The 14,666-nt window shown below is 39.3% G+C and overlaps 1 protein-coding gene across 2 annotated transcripts in view; it reads right to left on the bottom strand.

Moving 5' to 3' along the window:
* Nucleotides 1–14,666, bottom strand: part of Prkg1 (protein kinase cGMP-dependent 1) — a 1,191,370-nt gene that overhangs the window by 417,854 nt on the left and 758,850 nt on the right. For both annotated transcript variants that reach the window (XM_059259056.1, XM_059259048.1), the window contains exon 4: nucleotides 6,769–6,874. In XM_059259056.1, the coding sequence (XP_059115039.1) occupies nucleotides 6,769–6,874 (106 nt within the window). The remainder of the gene's footprint in view (nucleotides 1–6,768; nucleotides 6,875–14,666) is intronic.

The following is a 14,666-nucleotide window of genomic DNA, read 5'->3' as shown; positions in this document are numbered from 1 at the left end:
TTGGTACCTTGTATGTAGTACCACAACGACTCTCAAAGGGCCTTTAGCTCTGGGCTTTGGTTATAAGTTCTCTTCCAGGAGCCAGGGGGTCCTGGAGAAGGCTAAAGCATGGAAGTCATAGTTGTAAATTTCAGAACACCTCTAATGTCCTTAATGGTTAGAAAGTGAATACAAAGCCAAATAGTCCCTGTATCCTTCAAAGGTCCCAAACTTCAACTTTCTATTCATTTAGATATAAAATGCAAACTTTGGCATTTAATTATATCCAATTCAAGTGTCCCTGGGAGGTATAAAGAAGTGTCTATTTGTCCCAGATAGGACACTAATAGTCCCAAGTATTCCATCCAAGACCAGGGTGAATGAGTTTATTGGGGTTACTTATAGAATTATGAGTGACTCACCACCAGAAAATTCCTCTTCTCTAAAACAACAGCTGGGTTTGCTGGTGCACCATTAAAGAAATTCCACCCTCAGTCAACCTTCCTCATCCTATTTATTCTGTTGGTCCCCAAAACAACAGCAACTGGGACAAGATGGAAGAGTGGCTGTAAACTCCAATAATGTTCTGGTGATCGACCCTCTTCTATCTTTCCAGGATAGCTTCATTATCTTGTGAGAGACCTGGCAATCACTGTATTGGCCTGTTTTGTTTGGGTTTGGGTTTTGTGGTTTTCTCTTTCTTTCCTTCCTTCTTTCCTTCCTTCCTTCCTTCCTTCCTTCCTTTCTTTCTTTCTTTCTTTCCTTCCTTTCTTTCTTTCTTTTCTTTCTTCCTTGCTTCCTTTCTTCCTTTTCTTTCTTCCTTGCTTCCTTTCTTCCTTCCTTCCATTTTGGATTTTTGAAACAGGGTCTCACTCTATAAGACAGGTTGGCTTCAAACTCATGGCAATCCTCCTTCCTCTGCCTCCCAGGTTCTGGGATTACAGAATATATCATACTTGACTTATTCTGCTTACATCACTGTTGTGCCTAGGAGTCAAGGTCTTCTGTATATCATCCCAACAGCTCTGCTTCATGATAGGAGGTGCTCATGCCACATTCAGAGGAAATAGCTCCAGTCCAACATCAGAGAGTTATGGCTATCTTCGAAGAAGCCAGGTCCTGTTTTCAGCCACAGTACTTGTATTTAGTGTGTCCTCATAGATTATATTGTCAAATTTCCTTGTAAAGACAGAGGATAATGTCCACTAAGAGGGAATGTAGAAAACATAAGGAAACAAAAGACCACGTGACTGAAGCAGTAAGAGAATGAGAAAGGAGAGGGCAATGAGGTGGAGCAGTTGGCACACAAAGTCTTGAGGACAGGAGTAGACACCACAGTGACTTTCTTCTAGAGTGAGAGAAAACTATGAAAAAGTTTTCTGTAAGAGGTATATGTGCAGCTATCTGTTTTACAAAATGATTCTCTCAAAGAAAAAGAAGTTTCACAAAGCCCCTCATGTGTCTCTGTTTTGTCTGTGAAGCAAGTAACATAAAGCATGTCCATCACCTTCATCATCACCATCATAAATGACAATCCATAACAATTGTTGTCATCATCATAAACCATGGTCCATCATCACCACAATTGCCATCACTTTCATAAACCATGGTCTATCACCATCATCATCATCACTATCATAAACTATGGTCTATCACCATCATCATCATCACCATCATGAACTGTAGTCCGTCACTATCATTGTCATAACCATCATAGTATAGAGCTCAATGAAATCTCACTTCATATCAGCAGAGCCCACTGGTCACACAGTTATATCCTAATGGTCCTTTGCTTTTCACAGTAGCACTAGAAGATATGCTTAGAGAGAAACAGTTTAAATTAACTATGGAAGTTATTTGGCTGATTTTCTAGAAGCCATGGCAAATGGCAAAGAAACTGTTTGACAGACAGCCATCATGCCATGCTTCCTAGCACTGCCCCTTGAGCTATTTTCATTCCCTATTAGTCACTTCATTTGACTTACTTTGTGTTATGCTTGCAGAGTAACATCTGTGTTTACATCAGGGAATGTGTAACACAGGCACAGAACAGAAATAACTAAATAAAACTCCAGAATCACAGTCTGATGTGGCATTGAACAGCAAAGAGGGGGCCAAACTGTATGAACAATAGTTACAAAATGGATAAATACACTGAAATAAAAATAAAACCCAACTTTGACAAAAAGGAAACACTCTCTACTAGTATAACTACTAGCCATGTGTGTGTGTGTGTGTGTGTGTGTGTGTGTGTGTGTGTGTGTGTGCCTTGCATGAACTGAAGTTATCAAAGAAAATTCTATACCTGTGTTAAAGAGTCTACAAGGGCAACATTGACAGCTGGAGTGTTGCAGAACCAAAAAAAGCCAAATTACCTAGTGTTATGTTTACTCCCTTAGTAACCACTCAATGCCTACTTCTAGCTAGGTCTGACCCAGCATCGCTGTGACTATTAGGCAGAAATTGGGGGACGTACTAACTTAATAAAGCATCAGTTTCCACCAACCTAGAAACTGAGGATGTCATCAGACAATCTATGGTAGGGATTTCCTGGAGTTGCTGTAACCTACCTGTTTGATGTTTCTACCAATGTATTTGAAAAGTAGTGCTTTGATTGATAACTTCTTGTTCTGCAACTGAAAAACTTGCAACAATCTTCTCACATCGGAACACGGGATTTGGGACAATCTTATTTTTGTTTTTGTTTTTGAGGCAGAGTCTCACTATATAGCCCTGGCTAGCCTGGAACTCAGAGATCTGCCTGGCTCTGTCTCACAAGTGTGTGTGCCTCAGAACAAACTATCTCCTATTGCCTTTGAGGTGAGAGTTGTGCTTTGAGTTCACACCAGTGTGTTCATCTCCAAAAGTGTGTGCTTATTTAGGAAAACAAGGAGGGCAAATAACAAAAGGAGATAGCCCTGACACAGACTTACTCCCTTTCAACCCTGCCACTCCTGACATTCCTCCCTTATGAAGGTGCTAGGATGTGAAATGAGACTCCCACTGAGAACTGTCAGCACATTACTACATCATAATATTATACTATCATTTCCTAAACTTTTTTCAAACAACATCACAATTGCTTTGCCTCTTTATCAGTAGTAGATAACTTCAGATCTAATTTTTATTTGGCAGGCACAGAGAGAAATATGCCCCACACCTGCCACAGAGCACTAAAGAGACCTTTAAACTATTTCATCTTTTTATAATATTAAACTAGGTAACCCTTTCCCAACATGAAGTCATAAAGAAAACATTAGATTGAGTTTACAATGCAAAACTTTAATGTTTTACATTATACAAATGAGCAGCAAGTAAATGTGCTTTAAAAATAACAAATAGGATAATAAGTGATTCTAAATTCATAGTATAAAATTTTAATTGATTTTAGAATTCTACATTTTAGCAAGACTTTTCATCATTTCCCGTGGGTGTTGTTATGCCCTTCGTCTACTTTAATTTACTTTTATTTTATGTGTATAGATGTTTGTCTGCATGTCTGTGCACCACATTCATGCAGTGCCTGGGGAGGCCAGAAGAGGGCGTCAACTCCTCCAAGACTAGAGACGTAGATGTTTGTAAGCTACCATATGGGTTTGGGAAGTTGAACTTGGGTCCTCTAGAAGAGCAGCCAGTGCTCTTAACTGCTGAGCCATTCTCTAGCCCTGTTACACCCTCTTTTAAAAGCCCCCAAAAAATCAATGGTACCAAGAATAATTGTCCTGGGAACGTGTGGGAAGGTTGAATGTTTTCCACTATTTGAGCTTCATGGGTGTGTGACCTGTACCATAGCAAAGGGTTTGCACTCATTAGGAACCCATTCTTGATTTAATATTGTTCTGTCATCATGAATTTTAGACAAGTTTTGAAAGATAGAAGCCTGTATTAATATTTGCAATGAACCTTGAAAAGTGTGTAATGGAAGGTAAACTATCCGCAAAGCAATGCCAAAGAAAAACAAGAAAATGCTTAAGAAATATCCTTTGTACTAAAAAGTTTATAGCTTAGAAGTAGGAATAAGAATAGTAAGAGAATTATAATCAAAGAAAGTAGGCAGTAAATTGTACAATAGAGGTGAAACTTCAGAGTGAGAGACGACAGCTCCATAGTTGAGATCAACATCAGTGGCAAAGAAAGATTTTAATTGGATTCAAATGAAGAAAAAAGACTTAACCAATGACAGCTGGGAGGAAAGACAGAGATGAGTGTGCTGTAGGAAAACCTGGAAATAGGCTCCTGGTCACAGGGAATCACTCAGTGTGTATTATCTCAAGAACCCAGGCCGAGAAAACTAGTCAGCTGTTGGTGGATACGGGCCTAGAACATCCAGCCAATGACACTACCAATAACCTAACTGTGAGCCACTAAAAGACTGTAGAGATGGAGGCACCAAATCACAGTCACCATTTCTGAAGATTAAAGCACACACGGATGGCCACCCTGCCTACTCTCTAGGTTCTCGGCAGCCCTGTGCTATTTAACATACAGTGAGAAATTGTTTTTGCACAGTGACCAAATGCGAAGTGACATCAAAGGTAGTAGTGCCTGCTTCTCTTTCATTCTACCTGTCATTTCTGCTTGCCCTAAACTAACTAACGACAACAGAAATCACTCATTCTAGAGATCCATTAATATTCAGTGTCAAAACAGTTTGTAAGACTAAGGCGGCTCTAATTACACACACACACACACACACACACACACACACACACACACACACACACCTCCTAAAACAGTGCCAGTAGAAAAGGAGACCTTCCTGGAATTACCTGAAAGAGCCTTTGATTGCCACTTGGCCCACTCCTTGAGATTACAAATTCGTGGAAGCTAAAATCAACATCTTGAGAACTCAAGCTGAGAGATTCCACACAAACGGCAAGCCCCAGCCCCCACAGGAGCATTTCATTGATTACCAATTGAGTTTTCAGTTTTCATCAGTGTTTTCAGATCAATAGCTTTGCACTTTAAGGCTTACAACGAATATGCATTCTTTATCTTTCTCTCAGTCTTTCAATACACACACACACACACACACACACACACACACACACTAGTGAACACATATATATCCTCCCACATAAATATGGCATCTCAGTAATTTAATTTCCTTTCAAACTATACTGAACTTCAAAAGAAATTTATATTCCACCTCTCCTCATCTAATCACACCAAGGGGAAAGGAAAACACCCTGCTGACATTGAACTATTTTAATATATTATTACTTGATATCAAATTAGAATTTTATTGTCCCTTCAGCAGGAATATAACAAAAAGATTTCATGTGGAAATGAAAAATGTATAAAAGATGAAGCAGAAACAAAATTAATTAACAGAAATACCCAAGTAAGGGACATTAAAATTGTATTTTAAGAAACCTCAGTAGATTTCTGTGAAGATATATTACTGAAATAAAATGTGAACTTGACTTGTTATCTCCACTTTAACCACTTGTTCACACAAAGTGAAACTGTGGAAACAATAAGTTCTAGCCCTCAGAAAGGAAACCTCGGTGTGCATTGGCCTTGCTTCACATAATCTGCACATTGCTATTGAATAATGCTTTATGCTTTCGTCTTCAAAAGTAAAGTGATACAAACTGTGGATGTGGCCGGGCAGTGGTGGCACATGCCTTTAATCCCAGCACTCGGGAGGCATAGGCAGGCGGATCTCTGTGAGTTTGAGGCCCGCCTGGGCTACAGAGTGAGTTCCAGGAAAGGCGCAAAGATACACAGAGAAACCCTGTCTCGAAAAAAAAAAAAATTGTGAATGTGTGGATGTGGATGCACAGGGTATGTGTGTGTGTTTATGTGTGTGTATGCACACATCTGTGTGGGTGTGCACATGCACACCAGCAAGAGAAGGACATCAGGTGTCCTGCTCTATCCCTCTCCCTATCTGGAAACAAGGTCTCTTACTGAACCTGTGGCTTGCCATTTTAGTTAGACTGGCTGATTAGACAGCAAGCAATAGGTCCATCTCAGCCCTGTCCCCCACCATGCTAGGGTTGCAGACATGCATGCGTCCATGCCTAGCATTCTTCTATGTCCTCAAGTTTGTTCAGCAAGCATGCTCAACCACTCAGCCATCCCCTAGCCCACAATGCAAAATATTTTAAAATCACTAGAATTGCCAATGATCCTTTCAAACAAAATTTTATATATATGCTAAAAAATAACATATATATGTTAAAGTTTAATGACAGTGATATCAGTGTTTTTCTAAGAAATGAGAAGTATGTTTTCTATTTAAATCTTCCTATATTGAGTTATCAAAATAATTTATGAATAAAAAAAGGAACTGGAAATGAATGAATTTTGGAAATTAATCTCAGGATTACAGGCTAACAAGCTGCCTTGTGGAATGTCTCTTTTTTAGCTGTGTTGCTTTTTCTATGGAGACCCACAGGGGACAGCTCGGTGAGGCTCTGCGGTCTGGTTAGAGGAAACAGTGTAAACACATTAACTACAAGATTGTGAGAATGAACATCCTTTCCTGCTCAGGTGAATTCTCATTTGTATCTCTGAGAAAATTCTGCATGTCTGAGGATAATGGGTACAATGTGGATGTCCTGACTTAACCACACATCCTGAGAACCAGTAGCAGAAATATAACAAGGCTTACCCAAAGTCTGGCCCTTCCACAAATTGATAGGCAATTAATACTGAGATAAAGGTGCATGCACACACTTGCACACCCACATCCACTCCCCCCCCAAAAAAAACACACAAAGCTGCGTTTCAAAGAGGCACCGACGTCTTCCAAATGGAAAGAAAAAACAAGTGTCCTACCTTTTTAAAAACTCCATGTACTCGGTATGCTTGATGAGTCCCGTCCTCATCATTATCGTTTGAAAACATTGTCGATCAATGGCCCAGAGTTTCACATTTACAAGAGCTGGAGGAAGAGAAAACAAAGCAATCAGGGGGAAATTAATTAGAGAATTTCACTTGTGAACAACACCCTGTAAAAGAGATTCGTTACTCATGAGAGGTATGAAAATGATTAACCTTTTAGACACATTTAAAGCTCATAGTACTAAGCTGTCCTATTTCATCAAAAAGCCAGCTACAGTTGGCAGCAACATGTGGTTCCTGGTTCTCTGTCTAATATTATTGTCTACCAAGAAAGTTCCTATTGCTTTTGTGTCTCTGTCCAGCCATTCAAAAGTACACATTAAAGACTGCATGAAGGAAACAGCATAAGGTAAAAAGAAGCTCCCAAGAAATAATTCTCCTTGCTAACTACCCAGAAGTTTATTAATGACCCACATAACTATATTTTAATTATTAAAAAGTACAAATAAAATAATTAATTTCCATTTTGGGGATTCAATATAACTGAAATAATAATTATGCAGCAATTTCTACACAACGCTTGTTTAACAAATTGTAACTTGTGCACAGTCCATGTAGAAGTTTTATTAGATATATTTGTTGAATTTTAATTTCTCTCTTACATCTTCTATCTTTGACAATGTACAATTAAATGTTGAAGCCGAATACCACAGAATCATTAAGTCCATGATTAATAGACAAGATTAAAAACAAAATGGCAAGTGTTATAGAATGTAATACAATAATTTATCAAGGTAAACTTATGTAAAAAAAAAAAAGAAAGAAAGAAAGAAAAGATGAGCATATTGAGTACTGAAGAGCTCAGCAGTTAGGATCACTGACTGCTCATCTAGGGGACCCAGGTTCGAGTCTCAGCACCCACATGGCAGCTCACAACATCTATAATTGCAGTTTCAGGGCATCAATGTCCTCTGCTGGCCTCCACAGGCAAAAGGCATGCATGTTGTGCACAGATATACATGTATACAACACATTCATGCACATAAAATTTTAAAATGTTAAAGACAAGCATATTAAAATCTTGGTAGATGAACTTGTGGTAAGTATATGATATGTTTATTATGGTCTCTACCTTTACACATATCTTCACATTTTCATAACAGAAAATGTTGTCAGCATGTGTGTTGATGCAATGTGAGGAAATTATCTTCCACATTCTAAGTGACTGAAACCTGGACCTCAAAGCCATAGTTGATAATATACCTTGATTCACTTAAGACTGCTGTCCTACTGTGCACTCAGCCTGCTCATTTAACCCACTTTTAGGAGAACAATATAACAATCAACTTTACTTGCCTTGAGTTTTCCATATAATCAACTTTTACAATTTAAGTTAATGCATAGCTGTAATCTTAAATTATGTACTCTTGTATACCCCTGACCCAGAATAATGCATGGTTATCATTTGCTGAACGCAGCAAATACAGAGATCGAACTCAATCCTCTAAAATGAATATCCACCATACATGCTGAATGCAACTAGTTTTGGATATTGCTTGACAAACAATGCTATTTGTAGTACCGATTGTTGTCTGGCCAGTTGAGATGAGTTGGAGCCAGTTGACTTAATCATTGCAAAAACTCTGTTAGAGATTTCTGTAAGGTGTCCTATTCCTTCCTTGTGTGATGGTTTCTGTGCTGGTCAACAAATACAGAGCGACGCCCTTTGTTAGGGACAGAAACACAGAGACAGAAGACACAGACAGAACACAGACACACCCAGACAAAACTGACAAACACAGACAGACAGCCTTCAGGCAGGCACTGATTCAGACTCCTACAACAGACAGATAGAGGATGGAACACACAGTGAACATGAAGTAGATCGTTCAAACCTGAATTTGCTTTTGGTTAAATGATTTCAAAAGGAAGTGCTGTTTGTCTTTCCTTAGTGAAACAATGGTGCATTATTGGAGTTAATCACTAATGTGCTTAATCCATGCAAGCATGAGAACTTTAAAAGACAGGATCATATACCGTACTCTAAAATATAGGAGATGCCCCAAAGCCAAGCAGTGGTGGTGCATGCTTTTAATCCCAGCACTCAGGAGGCAGAGGCAGGCAGATCTCTGTGAGTTCGAGGCCAGCCTTGTCTACAGAGTGAGTTCCAGGACAGTCAAAGCTACACAGAGAAACCCTGTCTCAAAGAACCAAAGGAGAAAAAATAATAATAAAGGAAAATATAAGAGATGCAACCGCAGATGGTACTGAGTGAAACTCCTGGGAGGGGCCACAAGACAGACAAGTGAACACAGTTAAACTGAGAGAGCCAGGTTAGGAGGGGAAGAAATGCTGCCAGCATAGTGAAAATACACATGTGCCTTGAGGAGATGGGGCAGAAGCAACATGAGAAGAACAAGAGAGAAAAAAGATAAATGGGATGCTAGACTCTAAGGCAAACTCAATTCTGGAATTTTAGCTAACATTCTTATATTTTTGGTTGTGAGCCTAGCCTTTAACGGCTGAGTCATCTCTCCAGCCCTTAGCTAACATTCTTTGCAAATCTCTTTGAGGCTAAGAAATGGGAATGTGGTTTCTCCTTTGACTAGTTTGTGGGTGGCAAAAAACATTCAGTAAAGTAGAAAAAGAAGAAAGCAGAAAGAAGTTATGTATGCAAGGCTCCTTTCCAAATATCTTCTGAAAATGAAACTTCTTCACACAGTCATCACAGGTATTCTCCAGTCACAGTCTAGCTCTCCTGATGTCAGGCTCATTTCCAGAACACCTGTTTACCTAACACAAACCATAAGACTATATGATATAAGAACAAAAAGGTGGAACAATAGAACAAATGACTCAAGAACAGACCTATGAGGGAGACCTTGGGAAATGAGGAAGCTTGAATGAGGAATGGATGAAGTGGACACAGTAAGGAAAGACCTGGAACCAAAACCCAGCTAGACATGAGCTATGGAGACCAGCACCATAAAGCAGCACCAAATGGCTGAGATTTGTGGCATAATTTCAGAGTGAGCTGATACAGGACTCTGAAATACAGGCTTACGGAGTAAGAATTCACTTGATGAATAACAGAAATCTGTTAGAGATCTCTAAGACACAAATGAAAGAAAGCAAATCACCAAAATTTAAAAGAATGTGCCTTGGGTACACCAACATGTTTTAAAATGTTTGTGTGTAATAAAATAAAAGAATTCCAAACTCATCCTCATTTTTAGCAGTAGGTATGGCACATATATGTATACCCACCACCAAAGGAAAAATTAGATTGCACCAATCAATGGTTCTAATTTTTTACATTTAACATTTTTATTTTTATTGTGTTTATGAGTATAAGTTGTGCATGTCAGGGCATGTGTGCAGAAGTCAAAGGACAACTTGCAAGAGGTGGTTCTTTCTTTCTACCCTGTGGGTCCCAGAGAAACCACTTGGCTTCTCAGGCTTGATGTCAGACACCCCTACACACTGAGCCATCTTGCTGGCCCCAATGTCACTATTTTTTAAAATATGATTAACTGACACACATACACAGTTTTCAAACAGACATTAGTTGATGACTAGAAATGGAAGGACTGAGTGAAGTTCAGGGTGGATACATCTTAAAGCCATAGCTCTGCAGAAAGAAGAGACTTAATATTTCTACCCTCTGAGCAGCAGTACATGAGATATCCTTTATAGGCTCTGAGAGCTCTGGCCATAGTGACAATGAGCAACACAATCTAGGAGGGACACATATTAAATTAGGAGAGCCCAGAGTTCAGTGGTCTACAGACCAGCAAGGGTGTCAATAAGTAACAGTCCAGATAGAATCTGTAGAGAGCTGTAGTAATATGATGAAAGGTCTGGTAAGAAAAATCATCTTGGTAATTCATAAGGTGCACAGTTTCAGACAAGGAAGGATAAGCATCTGGTGAGGCCACAAGCAACTCAGAAATCAAGAAAGTCACACTGAGTGTAGCATCAATAAGAATAAGCACAAAGGCTTGGCAATTTGGGCATGTGTAGAGTGTATGTGTATATCCTTGTGTGTAACTCTATGTAGAAGGGTGTCTCTGTGTGCATCTACACACACTGCATGTATCAGTGTATGTGTTCCTGTGGTGACTATGTGACTTAGTGACATATGTAAGCATATGTAATTAATATTGCATTTATCTCTTGATATTTCATGTTTCCTAAAAAAAAAAAGTATATAATCTTCCAGAGACAAGTTTCTTGTTTCTTTATATTACTCAAACCAGCAGAAATGGGCTTTCACTGATAAGCATTAGGTATACTTCTTGTTAAATGAAATTTATATATGTAGAGTTCACCTAAAAAAAAGTAAGCCTACATTATTTCATGTTATAATCAAGTCTCCAATAGATCAAATCAATAGATTTCACTATCCATATGTATTTTTTAATGACTTCTGAAAATGCTTTACAGAATTCAATGATTTGCTTACTTGGGCTACTAAAATGTCCCTAAGTGAAATTTCATTTCAGATATTGCTTCATGATATTGACCATGGGTTAATGAAACAGAAAATTTATCCATGACCTTGAGCAACACGCCAAAGCCTTTTTGCACTTTAAACCACTGCATGTTAGTGATGTTGGGCATTTTATAGGTAGGTAAGCATGACCTGTCTTATCATTAAAAATGCAGTTTTAGAGCTGTGATTAACATCTTGCTTAAGTCACCTGCAGGGGTGTAAGTCTGTTGCTCTCTTAAAGAGACCATTAAAAGAAATCTTTGTCTTTGATTTTTAAGTGTCTTATTAATCTCTACAGGGAATCATCTCTGTATGAATGAAATACCTGAGACTCTCATGATAATGATTGCAGTTAAACTATGACAATACAGGCTATTGCCGCTGCCCTTGGTTGCCTGCCAGAAACTGAGGTTAAGACTCTATTGCTGAAGACACCACACTGAGGACATAGGACTTTGAGAAATGGGGCCAGAAATTACCTGCAAGCCTCTCCCTAGGGACTAGCTCTTGTACTACTGGAAAGAGACATGCACCTTGCCAAGGGACATAAACAACCAATTGTCCTACCCAGTTGTAATGCCTTACAGACAACAATGACTGAATGGCAAGATATCCCAACAGGCACTTACATCCTGTGGGAAGCCAACAGCAGTCTAATTGGATTTAAGTTCCACTAAGTAGGAGGACATTCATGCCTAGTATCATAAACCTGGTTCATTATCTATGGCTGTTGAGGTGATATATGCAGAAAAAGGGCCAACTACTGCCATTTCCCAAAACTATGGTGGTTTGGATGAGACTGGCCCCTGTAGGGTCATATATTTGCATGCTTAGTCTCCAGTTGTTGAACTACTTGAGAAAGATTAAAAGGACTAGGAGGTGTGACCTTGTTGGAGGACATATGTTTCTGGGGGTGGAATTTGAAGTTTCAAAAGCCCATCCCAGGACTAGTTGTTCCCTCCCTCCATTTGACCGCTTCCTATGGATCAGGATGTAAAGCTCTCAGCTGTTGCCCTAGTACCATGTCTGCCTACTTCCCACCATAAAGATAATGGACTAAGCCTCTGAAACTGTAAGCAAGCCCCCCAATTAAATGCTTTATTTTATAAGAATAACCTTTGTCATTGTGTCTCTTTACAACAATAGAAGAATAACAAAGACAAGCAGTATGATTTCTAACTGCATTCTAAATACTTATCCTTATACCCACAGATAAGTATATGTTTCACTCCTCATCAAAGAAGCTTCTTTGTGCACCAGAGACCAAAATTCCACAACTGGTCAAAATGCAGAGAATAACTGACTGCAAGGTACCCATCCCCAATTGATATCTCTACAATATATCCCCTACACCTAAGTCTCAGGAAACATCACAGGAAAAAGGAGTGGAACAATCTGAAGAGCCAGAGGACAGGACTCTGGCTGATAGTGTTCTCTATATGACACAGGGAAACTACACCAGGAAATGTCAGCAACATGGTTGCCTAAACAAGATCTGAAAAATGGCAAAACCAATTGACATGTCAACATGGAGGGGGAAAAGGCTCCACGAAGGCTCCACCACTAAATGGAAAGCTACATGAAATTAATAGCTGCTGAGAGAGGCCATTTTCTCCAGGGACAAGGTCCTTAATAGGTTATTCAATCCCAAGAGGTCAACCCTAATTATATACGAACAACACCAAATAAACTCAGGAGGTTGTATTTATAAATTCATGTGTGTGTATGAGTGCATGCATGTGTGTGTGTGTGTGTGTGTGTGTGTGTGTGTGTGTGTAAAGCAATAATAAGGGGCTGTGAATTTGAGAAGGGGTATGGTGGATACATAGGAAGAGCTGGAGGAGGTGAGGATGATATAATTACAAAACTCATATATGAATTCTCAAAAATAAAATTTTAAAGATCTATAAAGGCTAAAGGACATAAAGCAGAGATGGAGAAGCAATCTTTCTTTGCGCTGAAGCATGCTTCTAAAAGCCTTGCCCAAAGCACACCATGTTCTCACCTTAAAGTGACGCTCCACTCAGGGGAAATACATAACCTCTCATCACTCTGAGATTTCTAAGCATACTAGTAGAAAGGCAGTGCCTTCAACACAGGAAACAACTGGCTGTCACTTACAGAAAACCAAGATTCCAGAGGATGTAGGCATAAAATTGTGCTAGACTAAAAATCACAAATCTGGATTTAGCTTAACTTCTAGGGAGGAATTCATCTGCTGTCCAATGCAAATTCTGGAAGAATACAGAGAAAGCATCTACGATGAGTACAAAGCACTGCCAGACTCAAATATTTATTCAGCCTATATTTATATCATACCAATATGGCAGACACTGATGCTAGATATGGAAGTAAAAAAACAAAACAAATTCACAGCCCTAACATCGACGTAGGATCTACTACTACACAGGCTCACACGCTACCATCTGCACCAAGGCTGGCCAGTGGTTTGTTTTTCGTAGTCTGCTAGCAAAGAATGGATTTTACATTTTTACACAGTTGAAAAATTTTAAATAGAAGCATATTTTATGACACTTGAAAATTATCTGAAATAAATTTCAATGTCCATAAAATTCTTCTTGGTACCCAGCCATGCCTGTTCATTTACATATTGTCTCTGGATGAACTGAGTAACTGTGACAGAAACCATATGGATACCAAAGCCTAAAATATTTCCCATCATGGGCCCTTTTCAGAAAACACCTGCTGATTCCTGCTCCAGTAGACAAGAAAAATCAAGAGCTAAGCTAGGTTTCCAGGGCTGTATACACTCAGGAAAAGCAAGACATACTTCCCAAGAGTGGGGATGGGGCAATGAAAAGAGCTGGGTGAAGAGAGATTTAACGATCTTCAGATCCATGGTTGTTCACCTAGCGTTGTGGACGAAATATGTTTATTCCCCCAACTTTGTCACTTGAAGCCCTAACTACTGAAAAAGGTGGTATAGGGAGATGGGGCCTTTAAGAGTTGGTTGTGTTTAGATGAGGTCAGAAAGAGGGTGCTTAAGCAATAAGGTTAGTGACCTAACAGGAGGAGATGCAGCAGACCAGCCTCTGTCTGCACACTTGTACCAAGTGTTCATGGGAGGAAAGGGCCATAACCACAGCACGCTGATGCCCTGGTCTAGGACTTCAGATCCAGAACACTAAGAAACGCGTGCCTGTGTTGTAAGACAGACAGCCTCCAATGTTAGTTCTATCTTCCTGAATGAGGGTAACAGCTGGTATCAGCAAAGCACCATAAAGAACATGGAACTCAGAAAATTCTGGTTTTTTTTTTTTTTTTTTTGCATGTTTAGGGAGATTAAACCTAGGGTCTCATAAATTAGGTATGTGCTCTAGAGCTGGCCTATATCCCCAACAGAATTCAAGGGATTCTTAAATGTGAGAGAGGCAAA

This window comes from Peromyscus eremicus, chromosome 1, assembly GCF_949786415.1.
Source record: "Peromyscus eremicus chromosome 1, PerEre_H2_v1, whole genome shotgun sequence".
NCBI classification, from domain to species: domain Eukaryota; kingdom Metazoa; phylum Chordata; class Mammalia; order Rodentia; family Cricetidae; genus Peromyscus; species Peromyscus eremicus.
Note: the sequence above shows the minus strand (reverse complement) of the source record. Positions and strands in the feature narration are given on the sequence as shown.